At 47.8% G+C, this 24,439-nt stretch overlaps 1 protein-coding gene across 7 annotated transcripts in view; it reads left to right on the forward strand.

Moving 5' to 3' along the window:
* The window catches only part of NEO1 (neogenin 1), a 174,528-nt gene that overhangs the window by 46,536 nt on the left and 103,553 nt on the right, over positions 1 to 24,439 (forward strand). For all 7 annotated transcript variants that reach the window (XM_066328684.1, XM_066328689.1, XM_066328685.1 and 4 more), the window contains exon 2: positions 9,857 to 10,174. In XM_066328684.1, the coding sequence (XP_066184781.1) occupies positions 9,857 to 10,174 (318 nt within the window). The remainder of the gene's footprint in view (positions 1 to 9,856; positions 10,175 to 24,439) is intronic.

Consider the following 24,439-nt stretch of genomic DNA (forward strand, 5'->3'; position numbering starts at 1 on the left):
ATCAAAAGATGTTTAGCTGGTATCTATTGCTGTTGTAGTTTAATTTGATCAGGTGGTCTATAATCTCTGTTGCCTATAAAGAGAAAAATGTAATATTAAGCAGAAAATACATCTTTGTCTAAACATTCTGGTATCGTAGATAAATTTTGCTTATTGAGGAATGCAGAATGCTTCTGATGCTGTCAAGGAAAATAAATTACCAAGATGGTAATATATACATTTGTGTAGAGATTACCACATGTAGCAATTTGCCCACATAGATAACATGCTCCTTAGCCATGAATATGTGAACAAAACCACAGAACAAGTTCCCTGTGAGCTCCTGCTGGCAGCCTGCAGGGAATGGCGTGGGGAACATCTTCACTTAAACCACGTCTGGCTGATTCTGGAGGCAGTTTTTTGTAATGATGTGGGTTAGGAAGGGCATAACACCGTCTTTAGGATTATAGAGGCCACTGGGAACGGTAATTAAATTCTGGGGAAAAGCCTTTTAAAAGTGCAGTCCTGTAGCCAGAGAGCTTGGAGCTTTTAGCATTGACTGGCAGTACATGAGCAGGGGCTGTCTAACAGTTCCTGCCAGTCTGATCAGGATTTGTCAGATGTTTCTGTTTCTACATGTCAAGCTTGAAGGGTGTCATATCCATACTCCTGAGCTGCCTTGGAGTCAGAGGGACAGGTATCACCCTCTGGTCAATATGGACAGGTGCCACATCGTTCCTCAGCTCCAGTGAGTGATCTTTATCAAAGCCTGCTTTGACTCCTTCTGAGCCAAAGCCTGGTGTACTGCTCCTCTCAAGTCAGCTAATTGTGATGGAAGATGCGTTTGGCTGCCTTCATTTATCATCCTGTTTGGAAAAAAGGAGTTCTGAAAAGATACCTGTGCTTCACATTTTCCTTCTGGGTGGTTGTTGCATTTCGTCCTTGTAGAATGCGATGTGGTTTCTTTCCAACGTGAAGTGAAATGTGTTGTTGGAGCCTTGTCCTCAGGAGAACATCACTGGGACCGAGCAGTTCTGGTGGCAGCACTGAGTGCAGGTCAGATCTGTGGCACTGCTGGTCAAATCTCAGGACACATTGCTGTGCACCGGTTTGAGGTGATTTATGTGGAGTCAGTCTCAGCCTTATGACTGAGATCAGAGCGGTTTTGTCTGGAGTTATTTTCCTAAGTGCTGTAATTTCTGATGAGCTCGTGGCAGGCGGTTGTTAAAGGACGCATTTCAGTGATTTAAGGTGGATATTGGCGTGCTTGTGTCTTCAGAAATTAACTGGATAATGAAGGGAAGCTTCTCCCCACTTGTACAGCTGCTTGGCATTTACTGTTCTACACGTTGCTCACCTGAGGCCTTATAAAGCTGCATCTCTGCACAGAAAATGGGGCAGGACAGGCTGGGAGCACTTCATGGGTGTACTGTCAGATCACTTCGGGGTGATGGGTTTTGTCTTGGCTGAAACAGTGCCACAACTGATGGTTAATTGTGAGAATTTGAGGAGAGAGCAGCTACAAGGAGGACTAGAACACCCCAGAGGATTTTTAATAGTAGAAGGTAGGAAAGTATGAAAGTAGTTAATTGGGCATAAGTTCCTGGACAAATTGAGTGAGGTGAAACACCTTGTCTTTCCCAAACTTAAAATCACAGAATCCTGGAATGGTTTGGATTGGGAGGGACCTTAGAGCTCATCCAGTGCCACCCCTGCCATGGGCAGGGACACCTCCCACTGTCCAGGGTGCTCCAAAGCCCTGTCCAGCCTGGCCTTGGACACTGCCAGGGATCCAGGGGCACCCTGTGCCAGGGCCTGCCCACCCTCCCAGGGAACAATTCCTTCCCTGTTTAACAATTCCTTAGGTTAAACAATAGTTAACCTAAACCTGCTCCTTTTACACTTTTTAGCTATTCCCTGTGTCCTGTCCCTCCATCCCTTGTCCCCAGCCCCTCTGCAGCTCTCCTGGAGCCCCTTCAGGCCCTGCCAGGGGCTCTGAGGTGTCCCTGGAGCCTTCTCCTCTCCAGGTGACACCCCCAGCTCTCCCAGCCTGGCCCCAGAGCAGAGGGGCTCCAGCCCTCAGAGCAGCTCCGTGGCCTCCTCTGGGCTCTCCCCAGAAGCTCCATATCCTGATGCTGATGTAGGAGGATGTTTTGTGGAGATTTTGCATTTGTGTGTTCTAGGTAAACTTGTATTTGCTGTCTTTCACTCCCAGAGTGGTTCATGTGTCAACTGTATTTGTTACATTTTCACACCACTTAGAGAAGAGCGAGGACAAGGTTACAGTTCAAATTTGCCAAACTGTTCCTTGGTAGATAGAAAAATTTTGAGGACCCAAGTGCAAGTTAATACAGTAGGCAGGAATAATCAGCTAGTCTAACATTAAATTGAAAGTAGCAAGCCTTACAGCAGCTTCCAGGAACAGGATCTGGGGATTATGGTAGTGATGGAGTCAGCAGTGCCTTGCTGCTGAGCTAAAGTCGACTGTATGTGTGCTGGGATGGGCACAGGAGTGCTGAACCCCACTGCTGTGTGTGTGCTGGGATGGGCACAGGAGTGCTGAACCCCTGTGTGTGTGCTGGGATGGGCACAGGAGTGCTGAACCCCTGTGTGTGTGTGCTGGGATGGGCACAGGAGTGCTGAACCCCACTGCTGTGTGTGTGCTGGGATGGGCACAGGAGTGCTGAACCCCTGTGTGTGTGCTGGGATGGGCACAGGAGTGCTGAACCCCTGTGTGTGTGCTGGGATGGGCACAGGAGTGCTGAACCCCACTGCTGTGTGTGTGCTGGGATGGGCACAGGAGTGCTGAACCCCACTGCTGTGTGTGTGCTGGGATGGGCACAGGAGTGCTGAACCCCTGTGTGTGTGCTGGGATGGGCACAGGAGTGCTGAACCCCTGTGTGTGTGCTGGGATGGGCACAGGAGTGCTGAACCCCTGTGTGTGTGCTGGGATGGGCACAGGAGTGCTGAACCCCACTGCTGTGTGTGTGCTGGGATGGGCACAGGAGTGCTGAACCCCTGTGTGTGTGCTGGGATGGGCACAGGAGTGCTGAACCCCACTGCTGTGTGTGTGCTGGGATGGGCACAGGAGTGCTGAACCCCTGTGTGTGTGCTGGGATGGGCACAGGAGTGCTGAACTCTCCTGTGTGTGTGTGCTGGGATGGGCACAGGAGTGCTGAACCCCTGTGTGTGTGCTGGGATGGGCACAGGAGTGCTGAACTCTCCTGTGTGTGTGTGCTGGGATGGGCACAGGAGTGCTGAACCCCACTGCTGTGTGTGTGCTGGGATGGGCACAGGAGTGCTGAACCCCTGTGTGTGTGTGCTGGGATGGGCACAGGAGTGCTGAACCCCTGTGTGTGTGCTGGGATGGGCACAGGAGTGCTGAACCCCTGTGTGTGTGCTGGGATGGGCACAGGAGTGCTGAACCCTCCTGTGTGTGTGCTGGGATGGGCACAGGAGTGCTGAACCCCTGTGTGTGTGCTGGGATGGGCACAGGAGTGCTGAACCCCTGTGTGTGTGCTGGGATGGGCACAGGAGTGCTGAACCCCACTGCTGTGTGTGTGCTGGGATGGGCACAGGAGTGCTGAACCCCTGTGTGTGTGCTGGGATGGGCACAGGAGTGCTGAACCCCTGTGTGTGTGCTGGGATGGGCACAGGAGTGCTGAACCCCACTGCTGTGTGTGTGCTGGGATGGGCACAGGAGTGCTGAACCCCTGTGTGTGTGCTGGGATGGGCACAGGAGTGCTGAACCTCCTGTGTGTGTGCTGGGATGGGCACAGGAGTGCTGAAACCCCTGTGTGTGTGCTGGGATGGGCACAGGAGTGCTGAACCCCTGTGTGTGTGCTGGGATGGGCACAGGAGTGCTGAACTCCACTGCTGTGTGTGTGCTGGGATGGGCACAGGAGTGCTGAACCCCTGTGTGTGTGCTGGGATGGGCACAGGAGTGCTGAACCCCCTGTGTGTGTGCTGGGATGGGCACAGGAGTGCTGAACCCCACTGCTGTGTGTGTGCTGGGATGGGCACAGGAGTGCTGAACCCCACTGCTGTGTGTGTGCTGGGATGGGCACAGGAGTGCTGAACCCACTGCTGTGTGTGTGCTGGGATGGGCACAGGAGTGCTGAACCCTCCTGTGTGTGTGTGCTGGGATGGGCACAGGAGTGCTGAACTCTCCTGTGTGTGTGTGCTGGGATGGGCACAGGAGTGCTGAACCCCACTGCTGTGTGTGTGCTGGGATGGGCACAGGAGTGCTGAACCCCTGTGTGTGTGCTGGGATGGGCACAGGAGTGCTGAACCCCACTGCTGTGTGTGTGCTGGGATGGGCACAGGAGTGCTGAACCCCACTGCTGTGTGTGTGCTGGGATGGGCACAGGAGTGCTGAACCCACTGCTGTGTGTGTGCTGGGATGGGCACAGGAGTGCTGAACCCCTGTGTGTGTGCTGGGATGGGCACAGGAGTGCTGAACCCCTGTGTGTGTGCTGGGATGGGCACAGGAGTGCTGAACCCCTGTGTGTGTGCTGGGATGGGCACAGGAGTGCTGAACCCTCCTGTGTGTGTGCTGGGATGGGCACAGGAGTGCTGAACCCCTGTGTGTGTGCTGGGATGGGCACAGGAGTGCTGAACCCCTGTGTGTGTGCTGGGATGGGCACAGGAGTGCTGAACCCCTGTGTGTGTGGCTGGGATGGGCACAGGAGTGCTGAACCCCTGTGTGTGTGCTGGGATGGGCACAGGAGTGCTGAACCCCACTGCTGTGTGTGTGCTGGGATGGGCACAGGAGTGCTGAACCCCTGTGTGTGTGCTGGGATGGGCACAGGAGTGCTGAACCCCTGTGTGTGTGCTGGGATGGGCACAGGAGTGCTGAACCCCTGTGTGTGTGCTGGGATGGGCACAGGAGTGCTGAACCCCACTGCTGTGTGTGTGCTGGGATGGGCACAGGAGTGCTGAACCCCACTGCTGTGTGTGTGCTGGGATGGGCACAGGAGTGCTGAACCCCACTGCTGTGTGTGTGCTGGGATGGGCACAGGAGTGCTGAACCCCTGTGTGTGTGCTGGGATGGGCACAGGAGTGCTGAACCCCTGTGTGTGTGCTGGGATGGGCACAGGAGTGCTGAACCCCTGTGTGTGTGCTGGGATGGGCACAGGAGTGCTGAACCCCCTGTGTGTGTGCTGGGATGGGCACAGGAGTGCTGAACCCCTGTGCGTGTGCTGGGATGGGCACAGGAGTGCTGAACCCCTGTGTGTGTGCTGGGATGGGCACAGGAGTGCTGAACCCTCCTGTGTGTGTGTGCTGGGATGGGCACAGGAGTGCTGAACTCCACTGCTGTGTGTGTGCTGGGATGGGCACAGGAGTGCTGAACCCCTGTGTGTGTGCTGGGATGGGCACAGGAGTGCTGAACCCCTGTGTGTGTGCTGGGATGGGCACAGGAGTGCTGAACCCCACTGCTGTGTGTGTGCTGGGATGGGCACAGGAGTGCTGAACCCCTGTGTGTGTGCTGGGATGGGCACAGGAGTGCTGAACCCCACTGCTGTGTGTGTGCTGGGATGGGCACAGGAGTGCTGAACCCCCTGTGTGTGTGCTGGGATGGGCACAGGAGTGCTGAACCCCTGTGTGTGTGCTGGGATGGGCACAGGAGTGCTGAACCCTGTGTGTGTGCTGGGATGGGCACAGGAGTGCTGAACCCCTGTGTGTGTGCTGGGATGGGCACAGGAGTGCTGAACCCCTGTGTGTGTGCTGGGATGGGCACAGGAGTGCTGAACCCCACTGCTGTGTGTGTGCTGGGATGGGCACAGGAGTGCTGAACCCCTGTGTGTGTGCTGGGATGGGCACAGGAGTGCTGAACCCCACTGCTGTGTGTGTGCTGGGATGGGCACAGGAGTGCTGAACCCCTGTGTGTGTGCTGGGATGGGCACAGGAGTGCTGAACCCCTGTGTGTGTGCTGGGATGGGCACAGGAGTGCTGAACCCCTGTGTGTGTGCTGGGATGGGCACAGGAGTGCTGAACCCCTGTGTGTGTGCTGGGATGGGCACAGGAGTGCTGAACCCTCCTGTGTGTGTGCTGGGATGGGCACAGGAGTGCTGAACCCCTGTGTGTGTGCTGGGATGGGCACAGGAGTGCTGAACCCCTGTGTGTGTGCTGGGATGGGCACAGGAGTGCTGAACCCCTGTGTGTGTGCTGGGATGGGCACAGGAGTGCTGAACTCCACTGCTGTGTGTGTGCTGGGATGGGCACAGGAGTGCTGAACCCCTGTGTGTGTGCTGGGATGGGCACAGGAGTGCTGAACCCTCCTGTGTGTGTGCTGGGATGGGCACAGGAGTGCTGAACCCCACTGCTGTGTGTGTGCTGGGATGGGCACAGGAGTGCTGAACCCCTGTGTGTGTGCTGGGATGGGCACAGGAGTGCTGAACCCCACTGCTGTGTGTGTGCTGGGATGGGCACAGGAGTGCTGAACCCCTGTGTGTGTGCTGGGATGGGCACAGGAGTGCTGAACCCCACTGCTGTGTGTGTGCTGGGATGGGCACAGGAGTGCTGAACCCCTGTGTGTGTGCTGGGATGGGCACAGGAGTGCTGAACCCCACTGCTGTGTGTGTGCTGGGATGGGCACAGGAGTGCTGAACCCCTGTGTGTGTGCTGGGATGGGCACAGGAGTGCTGAACCCCACTGCTGTGTGTGTGCTGGGATGGGCACAGGAGTGCTGAACCCCACTGCTGTGTGTGTGCTGGGATGGGCACAGGAGTGCTGAACCCCTGTGTGTGTGCTGGATGGGCACAGGAGTGCTGAACCCCTGTGTGTGTGCTGGGATGGGCACAGGAGTGCTGACCCCTGTGTGTGTGCTGGGATGGGCACAGGAGTGCTGAACCCCACTGCTGTGTGTGTGCTGGGATGGGCACAGGAGTGCTGAACCCCTGTGTGTGTGCTGGGATGGGCACAGGAGTGCTGAACCCCTGTGTGTGTGCTGGGATGGGCACAGGAGTGCTGAACCCCTGTGTGTGTGCTGGGATGGGCACAGGAGTGCTGAACCCCACTGCTGTGTGTGTGCTGGGATGGGCACAGGAGTGCTGAACCCCTGTGTGTGTGCTGGGATGGGCACAGGAGTGCTGAACCCCACTGCTGTGTGTGTGCTGGGATGGGCACAGGAGTGCTGAACCCCACTGCTGTGTGCTGGCAGGGCTGAGGAAGGGAGCTCTGGAGCTTCCAGGACATGAGAAATGACTCTATGGCTCATTGAGATCTTGTCTGTGTCATGGCATTCCATTGTTTTTTGGCACATCTGGCTCCCTGCCACTCATCCCCAGAGCAGATCGGGGGAGAAATAAACTCCAGCCTGTTGGGAATGAGTTTGGTTTATCTGTTCCTGTTTCTGAGCAGGGAGGCAGACTCATGCTTTAGCATAAGCTCCTTGGGCAGTGCTAGCACAGGTGGAGGCAGGGATGTACACATGCTTGTGTATCTAAGTGTGTGGAAAGGGGAAGGACTCCCTGCACCAAATACACACCCATTTAAACCAAAATAAGATGTTTTCATCAAGCTGAGTAATCAGTAGGTTGATGGAGTGGGAGAAATGGCTTGTTGGGAGAAACAGAAGTTTATTTAGTTCAATTGTGTACCAGCCCTTTTTGTGCAGAATTGAGGCTTAAAGGTGGCATGAGCTCAGCTAGGTGCAGTGTGGTTCTGCAGATCCTCTGAAAAAATGGGTTCTGTTCTGGTTTAACTCCCTTCAAGCTGGAATGGAGTTATTCACCAACCCTTCACATTTTGTCCCCACTGCATTCAGTGCTGGAGCACAATGATACCCCGGGATGAAGCAGCTTGTTCTGTATCTTCTCAGGGCTCCTGGCAGGACTTTGGCACCTCTGAAGCCTCGCTGAGGATCTGCTTCTTGCTCTTCTTCAAGGCTTATCATCCCTGCTGAGCTGCTCTTAGGTCTTGGTGTGACCTCCCTGGACATCCTCTGCTCTGCTCTATTTCCTTGGGCTCCTTGTTGTTTGCAGGGCAAGAATGATCTTTATCGATGGATTAGATCTGCTCCAATCTGCACTGGAGTCTGGCAGGGCAAACAAAAAGCTGCCATTCTCCTTTTAAAGGTTTTCTGGGCTTTATTTGAAAAGTCAGAGTGAAGCAAAACTCCAACTAGTCTATTTTGTTCTCATAGGAGGCTGGATTTATACTGGAAAAACTTAGAGAAGATTGTAATTGAGGTGGAGGGGGGAAATGCTTCCCTTGAAAAACCCAGGGACTGTGCAGCTCAGGCTTTAATTTTAATAAGAACTTCAGGTTTCTGCAGCACTGGAAAAGATTATAGAGGTAAAAAGGTCAAAGATTTTCCTGGTGTTCATGGCTCTTGTTTCTGCTCTGCCTTTTGCTGCATGAGAGCTGACACTCAGGATTTCTGTGGCACAGAGAATCAAGAACATTCACACATAGGTGCCCTTGTACAGACCAGAGTAACATTAGCAGCTCCTAGAAAATTTTTAAGTTTTATTGATTTTTTTTTTGTCCTGTATATTTGGTTTGGGGTTTTTTTTGGGAGGGGGGATGTCTCTATTATCCTCAAGAGAGACAATCCCAAGGATTTGCATCCCAACCTAACAGATCTCCAGCCTGACACTGTCACTGGGGAAACTTCCATCTTTCTAGGATGTTTTCCTTATTTCCTCTTGGAATTCTTGAAGGTGAGATAGCATTCGAATGCTATCAGCTGCCAGAGCATCAGTTTATCTGTTGTTACTTCCCTGGCACTCCTGCCTTATCTCCAAGCTGCCGTGAATTGTGAGTCGCCGAGGCAATGAGCTCTGTGCAGGAAGGCTGGAGTCCCTCTGGGGGGAAGCTGGAGGCTCTTTGGAGACCAGGGACTCTCTGTGTAGTTCAGTGATAGAGGAAATCATATCAATTTGTTAATTAAAGTCATTTTAGAAGGTAAATCCGATTTTAAAAACCCCGCAAACAACCAAGCGATGGGAGAAGCTGCATTGCTTCCAGGACAGCCTTTGTCTGCAAGTAAAGGTCGCCTTCAGAGTTTGTGCTTTTTCCTCAAACCCCAGAATTATTCTGGGGCTTAATTAAACAGATCTCGTTATTAAATGCATATTTGTCTTTCACGTGGTCTTAGAGTATTTCACCATTTTTTTATTGAACATGAGATTAAATGGTCAATAGTGAGAGATGAAACGGTTTTGAAATGAGTTCAGGAGTTTGTTATTGTTGTATGAGTGTTATTTCTAAGATGGACTTTAAAATCTGAGATGCCCTTTTTCTCTGAAGTCAGTGTTATGCTGCTTGGAAAACTGTTCTTCTCTGGAAGAATTTGTCTTCTGTTTTCTACACATGACTAAATTAAGACAAGTCAAAGTGATATTGACACACAGTCATTCTGCTTGACCAAATACATCAGAAAGACAGTAATTAAAATTCACTTCTTAATGCAAACTAGATGTTAATTGCAGAACTCTTTGGGGAATACTTAAAATGGAAAAGTAATCATGTTTATCCTGGGCTAGAATGGAAGTAAAAAAACCAGTGTATGACACTTGTAAGATGTGTTAAGCTCAGGATGGGAGACTTTCTCCTGAGGGCTGAATTTGTGATGGTTCCCAGTCTTGGTTCCACAAACCAAAGGAAACAGCACTGCTGGGGGGGCAGAGGCTGACAGCAGAGCAGGGAAACACATTTTAGGGATGGAAATGTCTTGGAATGTTGGAATCTGAGGGTCCACGTTAGGAATAACCCAATCAGAAACCACTGTCATGGAGAACAATCTGGCTGAACGTGTTCGGGGGAGGATGTGAGCGCTGTAGTGCTCGTGCTCATGACGGTGTCTTCAAGGAGGGTGCGTTTCACACTAAAAACGGTGACGAGCTAACCCCCAAACTGTGCTCTTCTACAGAGTCACTGGTGAGGACCTTCACTCCTTTCTACTTCCTGGTGGAGCCCCTGGACGTGGTGGCGGCGCGCGGGGCCTCGGTGGTGATGAACTGCTCCGCTCACTGCGAGAGCCCTCCCAGGATCGAGTGGAGGAAGGACGGCGCCTTCCTCAACCTGGTGTCCGACGACCGCCGCCAGCTGCTGCCAGACGGATCCCTGCTAATTAACAGCGTGGTGCATTCCAAGCATAATAAACCCGATGAGGGATATTATCAGTGCGTGGCGACTGTGGACAGCCTGGGCACCATCGTGAGCAGGACGGCAAAGCTCACCGTGGCAGGTAAGGCTCTGCTTTGGGGGTGTGGCTGGAGTGGTGATGGAGAGGAGTGCTCTGCCCTTGGGAAAATGGGAAGGTGCTTCCCAAGGAACACATCAGCTGGTTCCATCGGGGAAAATGGGACTGTGGCTTTCATTTTACTGGCTGGCAGTTGTCGTGGGCTCTGCTCCTGTAAGCAGCTTAACGTAGGGTATTTCTCAGGAAAGTTGCAATGAATGGATTAAGGGAAGTGTCAGGTGTCTGAAATCACAATGGAGATTTACCACAGCTTAGAAGGGGGAAGAAAACAGGATTTTATTTTTTTTTTATCTATAAATAACCTGAAAATAACTTTCTGTTCTTGTATGTGGAGAATTACCTGCTCGGTCTGAAACATTTGGGAAGCTCCTAACTTTGTAACTCCTAATGCAATGTGTACATTCCCTTCAGGACTGGGAGATGGGTAGAGAATGGAATGCTGAGGAGTTGTATTTTTCTGTTTCTTGAGTATCAGGTGTGAACAAGGAAGTTTGAAAAGTAACAACCAACCAAATGCATATAATTTTTCATTAAGAAACCTGAGTCATTACCTCAGCTTTTGAGTACCCTTTAGACTTGATAGGTGATAGCTTTATTTTGGGGGGTAGGAAGTAGTGAGGGAGTGCAGTCTGCAGGTAAAAATAAAGATTATGTCTGGGAAAAGTGACCTGTTCTGTCACTTGCTTATTTCTCAGGACTTGGTGTTGGCAGTTTGTGTCTTGTAAATAGTAAAGCAGGACGAGACTTGTAATTACTGAGTAAGACTGAGACTTCAAAAACCAGCCAAAAGAAAAAAAAACAAGGTAAACTAAGGCACTGTAACTAGAAATAAAAGCCTATGAAGTGATTTTCCTTTGTTTCTCTAATGATGTTTGCCAGCCTTTTTCAAACAGTTTTTTTTTTCCTTCGCTTAATAAATGTCTCGGGGTAATGAATTCTTCCTGACTGGTGCTCCTGCATCTCCCAGAGCTGCCGCTGCCATCGTTTGCATTCAGATGTTGTTCCCATTAACTTGGCTTGTAGCGCTGTTGTGAAACATCAGCAGTGTCAGAAATAGAAAAATTGGGGTTTTATACCTTAAAAGAGTGACTTTGAGAATCTCTTAATGAGGAATAGATTTCCGAGCTTCTTGGCAATGAGGACAATAAAGGCAGTTCTCCCACACTTCTCTGGAGCAATTACCACCTCCTTGCATCGCTGCTGTCGGGATTAATTCTGCTGCTTTCCACATGAGAGCCTTCAGCCTCCTGCCTCTGCTATCAGCCTGCTCTATATGATCATTAGGTGAGGTTAATGGGGTTAAAAATGAAGGTAAGCCAAAATGTCTGCCGAATTTCCACTTCCATTCTCTCCTATCTAGGTAGAAGGTACTGTTTCAATTGACGTTTTCTAAAATGATGGAATCTTTTAAGAGGCTTTTAGTGCTTGAAAAAGAACCCACATACCTGGGGAAAAAAAAAAAAAGAAAAAGAAACCCAGGAGCCTGCTTTAAAAAAACCCACAACAAACAACAATGCAGTTCTGGTGAGGTTTTTTTTTCCCCAAACAATCTTAGCTAGAAAACAGAACAAATACAGTCTAGCCCAAGACAATAAGGATCTTCCCCACACAACCAGTTGCCCCTTTGGCACACATGGGCCTGACAGCTGTGTATTAAGGTTATTGATTGATTCCATGCCATAAAAATGGTACTTTTATTGCCCAGAACTAGAGGAAATGCTGGTGACACATGTCGTGCATTGCCTTTTGCCATCCTGTGCCTTGGAAACCTGCCCCAGAGCATCCCGTGGCTGCACTGCTGCAGAGGCTTTGGCAGATGTGGGTGTGTGAAAACCTATTTACCACCCCAGTGAAGTGCCAAGAGCTGGGCAAGACCACGCTGAGTTTAATCCTCTTGTGGAGGGGGAAAGGCACTTGGGTTGCTGAAGGCTTTGGAATAAGAGGTGGAATATTTAAATGCTGGTTTAGCCTATTGCTTTTCTTGTCCTCATTTGAATCCCTCAGTTTTAACAGTGGTTTTTAATATTCCTTCCCACTCTCTTTGTTTTAATTGGCAGCTTTCAGGCTGTGGTGAGCGTGGGCATTGTTAGCATAGTAAGGGCTCCCCTCGGCCTCAAAATTCCAGTGGGAGGGAGCTAATTCCCCTTTTAATTGAGCAGTGGTATGTGGGGTTCCTCTGCTGTGTCTGAGCGTGGTGCTGCCATGCACCTGATCTCTAAAAGGGGGCATTATGAAGTGTAAGTTGCATGTTTTAACAGCTTCTTACTCACTAGGTAACTCTTGAAAATGACAACTTGTGGTGAGTCATGGAGGCCAGGGCGAGGAAATCCAGTTAAAACACGTTGTGTTCCATCATGTGGATACAAGGTTGGGATTTTCAGTCTTGGATGATGCTGAGCAATCTACCTGCAGGAAGGTGGCCAGATTTGGCTGAGTTTCTCAAGTTATTTCAAGGACTTTCTATATATTCTAGTTGGAGAGATCTAAAACGTTTGGGTTTTGGAATCTGAAGCCCTTTCGTTGCCGTAGGGTGACAGGGATTTGTTTAGTGCACCACTGTATGGAAAACTCAACCCAAACCACGTGCTCTGTGTGCTGGGTCAGGGATTGAAGGAATTGTGTTAGAGCCAGCCTGGCTGGAGTTTGCATCCATCTGTGTCTGCCCTGTGCTGTGGCAGGGGGTGGATCAGAGCAGCCTCACTGTGCACCTGGCAATGTGCCTTTAAAGGACTTTTTCTGTGTGTCATGGTCCATGAGAAGACTTGGCTCTTTAGGTTTTTGGAGGTGTGAGGATCAAGAGGTGCTGTGGCAATTGAGCCTCTTAAAGAAGCTGATCTTTGCTGCCTTTAGATTTAAAAAAGTCAGGGGATATGCTAAAATAATCGATGGTGAAGAACACTTGAATTAGTCTGTAACTTGAAATTGTGTGCTGCTACACCTTGGTAGGAAAGTATTTCCTGTTCTACCAGGCTTGTAGTAGTAAATCCTGGAATTTTTAAGAACTGCAAACAACAGTAACTTTTAGTTTTCTATAATGAGCAGCAGTCTGGGGATATGAGTATCTCTTTCCCATTCAGTGTGAGCCTCCACAGTTTGGTTCCTTCAAGCAAATGAAGGTTGAGTTTGTCATCACCAGTTTTTGAGGGCAGTGGAGGGAGAAGGTGGTCATACAGCCCATGTAATGTGTAGGATTTTCCCATTGTAATGATGGATTTGAAATGGGGAAAGTCAAAGGAACTGCCTAATTTATGTAAAGCCACAACACTTTAATCATGCCTTGGTACAGTATGTTTTTTAATTGCCTTTTGAAGTGCAAATCTGTCTTTGATACTTAAGTGCCAGTTAGATCTTAAGAAGGGTAGAGGTTTAAAAAAGCTGCTGTAAAACATGGATTAAAAGCAGGTTTACAAAGTTTTGGAGATCTGTGTCTGTAATTCATCTTGGAAAAATAAATATGTATGTATTTTAATAAAAAGTATAATGACAGGAGCTGAAAATATTCCTGGGATGATTTTTCCCTAGTCACTGCTTACTCTGGGGCTTGGTTAAAGCTTTTATTAAGAGAACAGATACATGAGGATCTAAAAGCTGGGAAGTGTGACAGGGGCCCTGAGTTTGATCATGGAGATTTATTTGCTCTGTAAATCCATTTCAAGACTGCTCACTAAATTATTTGTTTCACCTCTTGTCATCTTCTTTCCCCAAGTGAATCCATCTGTTTTTCTTCCTCTTCTTCCATTTGTACTTACATTTGATAATTCTTGGCTTTGAGCTTTGTGTCATTTGCTTGGCTGTGATGAGGCAGCTGTGGCACTGCCTGGGTACAACCTTCAGGTGTGTCTGAGTGTCATTAATTTAAAAGCACTTGCTGAGAACTTCTGACTTGTTTTTTCTCACCTCAACCAAATAATCTCCTTGAATTCTTATATTTCGCATTTAAATACTTACAGAATTTTATTTTCAAGCCTTCATTTTGTAATTGCTTGTAGAAAAAGTACAGACAAATCACATTGACAAATGCTCCTGGTATGTAATATTAAATTTTAAAATGGTTCAGAAACCAGGAAGATTTGATATGTACTTAGTAAAAATGTAGCATATCCTTTGGAACCATTGAGCACATTGCAGGGGCAGCACAGCCCAGGAGGAGAATGTTCCTGATGAGTGACTCTGGAAATGGCCAGGATGTGTTGTTGTGTGGTCATGTGTTGTTTTGTGTTGAAAGCTTGGGAGACCTTCCTGCTTTTCCACTTACAGCTGGAGATGCTGGAGTGGGCCCAGCCCATCGTGTCCATACCTGGAGGAAGATTTGGAGTTTAATTCCAGGCTTACTCAAGCACTTTGTCCCTGAGCAAGGTGTTCTCTGCTCTGCTGCCCTGGGTAGATGCCTTCCTCCTGCTTGTTGATCCAGCTCATCCATGGCAGCTCCAGCCTGCTGTGCTGGGGCACAGGGCTCAGGGCAGGTCACTGATAAACCGTGTACTCTCAAAAGGACACTCAGAGCTCCTGTGGCTGTTCTGTGTGTGGGGTGGGGTGTCCCCAGGTCGGTGTGACCCTGCCAGGTGTCACAGGGACCCTGCGGGGAGGAGGGACCTGCCCTCTGTTGGGGTTTGCTGCTGAGAATTCCTCCAGACATCAGATATGGGGAATGGACTTCACTTGGGAAACTGCTCCAGGTTTTAGCTGATGGCATTTGCCTTGTCAAGATTTATCTGCGTCTTGTGTGTGTCCAGCTCGGGGCTTCCAAAGTGATGACTGGGAGAGCTGTCCTGGAATTGCAGGAGGCCTGGATGGGCTGTGGGGGTTCCTGAGCCTTGGAGGAGTTAATTTGAGTTCTGAGCCAGGAGATGCCAGGCCCTAATCCTGCTTCTAGTGCAGCTCCAGATCTCCACACTTTGCCTTTTCTCCATGGACTAATAAAGAATTTCTCTACCATCAATTTAAAGTATTAGGTTTTATAATGCACCAAGGTGCTGCGAATGAGGAGGGCAGGTAGAGATAAGGAATTCTGTATCCATTACAGACTCTGGATGATAGGCAGTGAAGTGATGGCCAAGAAATGATAATCTGGGCCATTCCCTGAGCACAGCCTGTGGGAGGGGGCAGCACCCTGGAAGGATGTGGGCTTGCAGTTCAAGGTAGAGCTCTGCAAAGCCCAGCAGCAGAGGTGTGCTGTGTTTCCTTCTGGGCTGTTAGAGTGCTTAGCTATTGAATATCAATCACTTTTTTCTGTATAAATAATGGTGAATAGATAAGGATTGTTTCAAACATTATTTTGAGCTGAAGTTTATCTTTGCTTTTGGCCATAGCTACAAGGAGCGGCACGGAAGTAGCCAGATTGTTCAGTTCTGTTTGCTCATGTCCTCTGAGAAGTTTGCCAAGCTCTAAAAATTACAGCTGAGCAGTGTTTTATTTCTCACTAGACTCTGTGTGCCATCCCAAAGGGGGAGTGAAAAGCTCAGGACAAACTGTCCCAGCCCTGTAGAGATGGGGTTAAATTAAAAATAACAGCACGTTTTTACCCAGAATTGCATGTTTGCTTTAACAGCAAGAGGAAAAAAGTAATCTTGATCAGATCTTTGTGAATAAAGAACATTCTGTATCTTGGAATTGGAAAAAACCTCAGAGCAGAGATACTTCAGAGGAGGGTACTTAAGAGCACTTAGGCAGTAAGTGGCGTGGGTGATAAATTTTCCTCGCAGAAATACATTTTTCTATGAGAAAAGCATCTGTGTTTTTCATAAATTGGCTTAGATCAAAATGCACTTCTTCATGACAGGTAAATGGCAAAGGTGGTTTTAACACGACTGCAGTTTGTACAGGTTCTGTCAGCTGTTACTGAGAGTGTGAGAGTTTAGACACTTAAGACAATAAGAGTTCTGTGTTATTTGTCATTCTCAATTCTTGCAGTCCACATTTGTCCAGTTAAAGTAGCAAAGAAAATCTACGTGAGCCTTTGAACTGGGTTTCAGTTCTTGGACTGAATGCAAAGGTCCAGTTTCAAAATTATTATAAATTTTTAGTCTCAGATTGGGATTTTAATACTCAGAGCCTCTTGCCATGCCAGGGCAGAGAAGGGCAGGAGTTGCCTGCAACTGGATTATCATGGAATCCTGGGGAAAGCCCACGAGCAGTGAGTGTGACCTGCTTGTTTTGAAACTCTTCATTGACATCTAATGACCAAGTCAAAGGCCAGGTGAAGAGACTCTTAATTTGCTTGCTTAAAACTAGTTCCTATCGAAAAACGCAGGTTTCCTTAAGCTTTTGTATTTCACATTTATTTCACCTCATATCAAAGCAAATCCAACAGCTCATTGTGACTAATACTATCCCTGTCCCGAATTCCGTGGGTCAGTGAGCCAGTTAAAGCTTATTTGTGCTTGCTGGAGGGTGACAAATGCTCTGCTGAAGCTGGAGCAGAGGGGGCACAGGGAGATGTGTGGCACTCGTGCCTGAGCTTTCTGCATCTGTAATGGTGTAATAGCCCTGCTCAGAAAAAAACTCGTGTTTTCTATGGGAAAATTGGAATTCAAGTCCCATGCAGTGCAAGTCCTGTAACTGGCAAAGGGAATTTTCTAGTTCCTTTGTGCATTTAGTTCATGGGCAAAGCTATGTTCATGTACTTCAGTACAAACTTACTGTAAGTCATAAGAAATGGGAGCTCTTTGCAGTGTACGTTCCATCTTGACCTTTGCCTTTGAAAATATGGCAGGTGATAGAGTTAACCTGTGGAGAAACAGGAATTCTGGGGGAGGTAGCTGGGGGCCAAATCCCTGAAATCCCATGGGCTGGTGCTTGGCTGAGGGTCTGGATGGTGAGACCAGGACCAAGTCACACCGTATTGACGGTGCATCAACAGCCCTACACAAGAAACTTGGCTGAACTTTGTTTAGATTGGATTCTCATTTGTTCATGTTTTGACTCGGATCAGATTTTCCCTCTTTGTGCTCTGCATGTCAGCACCAGCAATCCCTGTGTAATTCTGTTTGACACGTTTGCACGGAGCTTGCTCGGAATCCCAAGCTGTCATCGGAGTGATGGTTACATCTGCGGCCTGTGTTCCTCACTCAGTGCCTCCACCAGTGTGGAACCAGCAAGAGATTTCAGCTTTGTTAGTGTACAGTGAAGGCTCTGTGTGCTGACATTGTTCAGCTCTCTGATTGACTAAATACTGCTTTTTGAAAACGATAAGAACCTGTACTCTTGCCCCGAGTGAAAGGTGACACAAAAGCGGCCAGGGTAAGAAGTATCAAGGCACAAGGGTATCTCTAATTAATGTTTTATTTTTCTGTCACAGAAATTCAAGATGAAGTTTGATGACCCTGGAAAGGAAACGAAATGGAGGAAAATTATTTTGAATAAGGAAGAATTAGGTTATGACATTTGCTCAGTTAGGTTATGACAGTTGATTTCAGTGAGGCTGGTTCTTGGTAACATCCTTAAAAGCATAGGGTATGTCTCACCATTCACATAAATACACTGGAAATAAGGGTGTTAAAAATTGTGAAAAACTCTCCAAGCCCTACTCATTTGCATGTAGAAATGAGTAGGGCTATTTTGGCGGAACATGGGGAAATGTCTCTAGATAATTTATATGTTTCTCTAAAGGTGTTGCCCTTCTGTAACAGCTTCTGAAGTCTGCCCTGGCTTAAATGCACTGTCAGTCTGCTCCTAAAAACAGAGTGAAAATTAGGCAAAGAAGAACTCTGTTGTGGAGAGACATCTAAAAATCTCTTCCTGATACTCTGAGGTTCATGGCCAGCAGCTGCTGGAGGGGTCAGTGGTGTGTGGTGTGCTGATGCCACCTGAGTTGTGCTTGTGCAGGAGAATTTGCAGTTTTATGGCTTTTAGTGTTTGCCTTTATGCTGCCCTGCACTCTTGTTGTCTCAGACATCTCTTTGAGCTGCACGTTTGTGTCTGTAAAAGTTCTTTGTGCTTTGTGTTTGTCTGCTGCTCTGTCAGCCTTCAGCACCCTGGTTTTCCAGCTTTCTCTGCAATTCGTGCATCCCGAGGAGTTCACAGTGAAATTGTTGGTTATTTCCTGTCTCTAAATGCCTGTTGTCAGGTACCAGCTGTCTTTGTCACTGTCTATAGAGTTGCCTCTAAAAGTTTTTCAGATCTTTCCTTTCTCCCAGTTTTGTGATAAATTTATCCTGACAGTCCTCTCTGTGCATTAATCTTCTTTGAATAGCTTGTTCACATGAGCTTCCGTAATTGATAGCCTCGCCTGGAACTAAAATTATTTAACCTGTCAAGCTCTTTTCTTTCACCACAACTCTTGGATCTTACTCTTCTTTTGTCATGGCTCTCGATTTTGTTTTAGAAAGAGTAATTGTGAGCCTGTAGGGTTCTTATTTTTAGGCAGTCTATTGATGAAGACCTGAAGTTCCTTAAATGATGAGGCAATCTGTGTGCCTTATCTTTAGGGGCTCTCTTGAAATCCCACAGGGGTTTCATTGGGCTTGCTATTAGAATGGTCGTCAACAGCAGCAAATAAATGACTCCATGGTTTGCATGCCCTCAATTAATTTTTTCTGCCATTAGGATGTTGTTTTAGCTGTTTCTTGGTGTTTGTGGAGATCAGATTCATTGTGGCTGCTGCAGCTTTTCCTGCTGCTGCTGGAGCTTTTGTGTTGTTTGGCCCTTGAATTGCCAGTCCTGTCTGCAGTTTTTGTGGTACTATTTCACCTCCTCCATCAGCAGATCTGTTTTTTCTGCTTGTCTGTGCCATTCCTTGCAGCACTTCTTCAGCCTGACCGTGTGCTGTGGACCGACATCCCCACCTCACTCCCACTGTTCTTCCTGTAGTTGTGGTTGTCAGCAGTGACCTCTGTATTTTGAAGATCTTCATTCAGTCATTTCGTTGCTCCCATTTCATTCCTGAAATAATTTATTGATCTCTTCTTGATATCACCTAACTAGAATTTGGATTTGCTTGTTTTGCCAGGTAGAACATCGTATTACGCTGAGGTGTTCTCCTTGTCCAAACACCCTCTAAAGTTTTCAGATGCGTAGTAGATATAAGGGAGAAATTGTTCCCTGTGAGGGTGGTGAGGCCCTGGCACAGGGTGCCCAGAGCAGCTGTGGCTGCCCCTGGATCCCTGTCAGTGCCCAAGGCCAGGCTGGACAATATTTTGTGCAGTATTTTGCTATTTCTCACCATGGTTTTTTGTGTGCCTTCCCCATGTCCTCAGATAATCGAGCTTGAAAGGGGCCTTGGGACATCTGGAGTTCAGTGTTTTGTTCAGAAGAGCTCTGAGGTGCCAGCAGGTCACTCGGCATGTCAGTGACAGTACCTGTGTCTGTGTGTGTCACTGACGTGTCCAGTGACATTTTCCTCTCTCCCTTTATTCAGGCCAAGGGACACTGTGTTTGATCAGCACATACCGTGTTCATGCTGTCACAGCTGTGTTAAACCAAGGCAGGATTCTGGTTGTGCACTGAGATTCCTCATTTGTGTTCTGTGTTCCATCTACTTCCCACTTCTGTTCAGGCAGCGAGGACATTTGGTAGGTTTTCCTCTCTCCATGTTACAGTCCTTGTAAAAATCCTCTTCCCTTCCCTAAGGAGCTGTCTTCTGCCCGGATTTTTGGTTGCATTCTCCCCTGTATGGTTTGCCTAAAGCAAGGGGGAGAATGATCTGCTGCTTGGTGTTTGTAGCAAAGACTGGAAGCATCTGGCCATATCCTGATTCAGGTGGTGCTGGACTTGTGTTCTGCAGGAGTGTTTGTAATTACAAAGTCTGCTCCATGTGCCAGTGAGATCTATGAAATATGTCTCATTAGCAGGAGTGTATTTTAAGCCGTTTCACACCTCTGCCACTCCAACAAATGATGCTGAATAATGTTGGAGAGAAGGAGCTGTGATAATTTAATGAAGTGTCCACAGATGGCCGGACTTATTAATTTTTTAGCAGGGTTGGGGTGAGGAGCTGATGCACTAACAAAATCGGCGGCGTGGTTGTGATCCGCTGTGCTGCTGAAGGGTAGCAGATGTTGGAGCTGTCCTAACAATAGGGGATCGTGTTCCCATTCTCCAGTACCTCCTCGTGGTGCTGAAATCTCCACACTTCCCAAGAGGCTCTTTGGGGAAAGGAGTCATACTTATGGATTTGTCATGAGTTCAGATTCGATCAGGCAGACAGGAATGGGGGAACATTCAAGTGGCTGAAAATTGTGAGCAGTTTGTGGGATCGTTCACAGACTGGTTGGATGAGTTTCAGACTGGGAGTGGAAGCCCTAGGGTGGAATGTTTGGAGCTAGTGCTGCTGGAGTTAGTTTAGAGTTGGGTCAGTTAGGAAAAACTTAAATCAAAGTTAACTCTGGGCAGCACAGGCTTTTCACAGATGGTATCCAGGAGGGAACAGGATGGAAACTCTGCCAGCTGCTCCTGTGCTTTACTTCTTCCATATTGGAGTAGAAATGGGAAAAAACACAAGACATTTGCTGAGCACGTAGAGATGTCACAGGAAGGCCTGAAACCAGCTTTGGGAAAATGTTAATTGCACAAACATGTGGTATATGTGTATTTAGAGCAGTTTAATGCTTGTACACAGTGTTACCTTAAATTCCAGTCACAGCAGTGGCAACAGAGGACACACACGTGAGGAAAACATAGAGACTTTGGACCATTCATACAGCCCTGCCACAGGCAGGAAAAGGGGATTCCTCCACAGCTTTCTCTCCTCTAGAAATGAGGAGAGGGAGGATTCTCTTTTCTCCCTTTCCTTCTGTGGTGTTGATTTGGTGAGATGGGTCGCAAGGGGTTGGTAGGACTCTGGGGGGTTTAAACGTGTGTATGGCAGTGACATTTACAGGGCACGTTAAACAGAGCAGTGTTTGCAGCATTGCTGGCAGGCTGCAGAGCAGAGGCAGGTGTCACTCTGGAGTTACTACACTCAGGTGAGAAAATGGTTTAATAGTGGTTGATAATGAAGGGTTTTTTCCTTTGTCTCCTTGGAAATGATTGGCACTGGCTGCAGTCTCAGGGAGGCTGCTGAAGTAGATTGGCATCTGGCTCAGAGCAGTGAATTCCCTGATTCTGCAGACTTCAGGAGATGAAATACTGGCTCCATTGAGGGCAGGAGACTACAGCCAGAATTTTAACCATCTGTGTTTTCCAGGAGCATGGGAATTACTGCTCTTCTAGGCACATCTTTTTCAGAAATGGAGACAATGGGCCACAAATCTCAGTAACGCTGAGACTGGGAATGCTGATTGAATGCACCACATTTGCATTAATAGATTGTTCATTCACATTCCTGCCATTGCTCTGGGCTTGGATGAGGGGAAGGGAGGGACCAAAAGGAAGCAGAAAAGAGGGACAGAGTTGACTTCCCCACCTTCTCTGTTATTTTCATTGTCCTAGCAGAAATGAGGAATTTGGGATGCATCTAATCCCTGTTATATGCATGTGAGTGCGCTGTTGCTTATGTGTTCTCCTGCCTGTGTTTAGAGAACATTCCAAATGGAAAATCATCCTTCCTAAATTGAGTTTATTAACCTGAATTCTTGCTAGGTCAGTAGTATTTTCCTTTGGTGTCCTGAAATCGATACCTAATGTATGTGCACTGCCACAGAATGATTAATGTGTGTACAAACATGAAAAAATTGTCTTCAATGTCAGAAGCCCAAAGTGTCATTTATCATGACATTCATTTACCAAAAGATGGGCTGATGTCTTCAACTGATTGCCCTGCAACACATGGCTGAGGAGTGGGGCTGCTCCCTCAGTTAGGAATGTATCTCCCATCCCTGGCAGTGTCCCAGGCCAGGTTGGATGGGGTTTGAAGCTATCCTGGGATGGTGGGAGATGTCCCTGCCCATGGCAGGAGGTGGCACTGGATGGGCTTTAAGGTCCCTTCCAACCCAAACCATCCTGGGATTCATCGTTAGGAATTCCTGCTCGGCTTTCTTGATTGAAGCGTTTGGGAAATACGAACCACTGAGCAAAAAGTAGCAACTTTTAAGAAATTTAACTTTAAAAATTGTTTTTAAAGTGTTTGTAGTTTAACTAGACTCAGTTGGCTTATGTGGTAGTGCCTTTAAAAATGATGATGGAAAGTTCAGGGAATGCTGGCTTAGAAGTTGATGATTGATGTTTTGAAGAGAGCAGCTCTGTAATGGAAAGGTTCTGGGCTGGGAGATGAAAGGGTATTTTCTAGTGGCTCACTGCTGCAGGAGGTGTGCCAGCACTCTGGGACCTGCTCCTGGATTTATAAACAGATCTTCAAATTAATAGTAATTAAGGCCTGGATTTGGAGTGCTTTTTATAATGCATCATGATTGTTCTGTGGTTGTTTGTTGGCTAAAGCAAAGGGTCCTCCTCCACAATGGAGGCTTTTAAGCAGTGCAAATTGCCAATAATTGTAGAATAAGAGAAAATTACTCTTTAGGACAAAATTATAGGCTAAGTTAAAATGTATATTTTAAAACCACACAGGTCTATGATGAAATATAGGTTTTAGTGGCGTTTAAGATGACTTGGAAAATGAACTGTGATTTCATTTCTAGTGAGTAATGAAACCGTCTCGAGTAAAGCTTATTTAACCTCAGCGGAGCACTTGCACACAACAGAAGGCACGAGGTCTGTCTTGTCCAGGAAATGAACAGTATTTGTAAGGGATTAAAATCAAAGCATATTCGAGCTGTATGTGAGAGAATGAAGGGCTTCAGTCCTCCAGAAATGTTCTTGCTTGTCCTTGAAGGAGCCAGTATGGGGCTGTACCAGTGGGAGCAAAGAGATGCCAACAGTTGAGGTGGAAACAGGAGTCCCGGGGTCACCTGCTAAAGGAGGAGACCCAGGATTCCCTCCTGGGGAAAGAGCTGGCCTAATATGCAGGGCTCTTAATAAATGAGAATATTGAGAGAGATAAGAATCAGAGGTAATTATGAACATTTAATGGGCTCTGTCAAGAAGGAGACTTTCAGAAAGGACAGATGCCTCAGAGACTGGAGTTCAGAGGCTCAGGGTTAACAGCCTCATCAGCTGTAAGAACAACCTATTTACCCACTGAATTAGTGAGCATGGCAAACGAGGAGACCTTCTTACCCTTGCTGTGGCCTCCATGGTCTCACAGGAAAAATTATTTAACGCTGCAGACTGACTAATGATGGAACTTGTGAGCCCAGTGTGCAAAGCCAGGCAGGTGGAGAGATACCTTGGGATTGTGCTGGGACAGAGGGAAGGGTGATTCAGGAGAGGAAAAGGTTACTTGAATTCTGGGATTGATTGTGCACAGCCACTGAGATGGTTCCATCTTTTGGGAAGATGTTTTCAATAGACAGAGAAGGAATTTTGTACTATTTCTGTGGGTGTTTGTGATGTTAAATTACTCTGGGCACTGGGTTTGTCTTTCTGCCAGGAGTGCTGGGTGGGAGAGCAGGAGGTATTGGAGATCAGTTGGAGCAAGGGAGGTTCTGACTGGGTTTAAAGAGGGAATTCTGCTCCATGAGGTAGAACAGGAGTTGTGCGTTTTCCACCCTTGGGGATTTTTGAGGCCTGACTGGACAAATCCCTAAGTAACCACCTCTGACCTTGTAGCTGACTCTGCTCTGGCTGGGTCCCTTCCTTCCAAAATTATCCTACCATTCTGCATCTTTCAAGGTGGATAAGGTGTTAGGGGAATGAGGGAGAGAAACAAAAGATTTTGTAGCTTCATTAAGCAGAAGGAAAGTTGAAAGAAAGAACTTGGGCTTTTTGTTGCTGTGAATACCTTGGAGGGACTGGTGGGAAAATATCAAAGATGTAAAATAATACCAAAACAAGGTCAAGATCAAAGGACCGTGAGTTGGTTGGAAGTACATTGGGAGGGGAAACGAGAAACAGAGTTTCTCAGAGGACTGAAGTTATGGAAGGAGTCCCCACGTGGGACTCTGAGAGGGAAGAAAATATGTAACAATTGGAGATGAACTGTACAGGGTTATGGAAGGAACTTGACAGAAGTGTTAGCAATCTCCTGTAAGGATTCAGTCTGCCTGTCCTGCAGGATTGGTCCTTCTGCTGGTACCTTCCCAGTGTATTTGTGATAGGAATGAAGTGAGATTATGGCAACTGGGGGGTTGAACTGTGGCAGATTTGGTAATTTCCCTCTGCAGAATACTTAGGATGGGGTGACTGTGGCTGGCTGCCCATCCAGCTGTGCCCTCACTCTGCTCCTCAGCAGGATGGAGAGGAAATAAGGTTAAAGTTACTGAGTCAAGATGGGATCACTCCCAGTTGCTGTAATGGCAGAACAACCTTGACTTGCAG

The sequence above is a fragment of the Sylvia atricapilla genome, chromosome 13 (assembly GCF_009819655.1).
Source record: "Sylvia atricapilla isolate bSylAtr1 chromosome 13, bSylAtr1.pri, whole genome shotgun sequence".
Lineage (NCBI taxonomy): Eukaryota > Metazoa > Chordata > Aves > Passeriformes > Sylviidae > Sylvia > Sylvia atricapilla.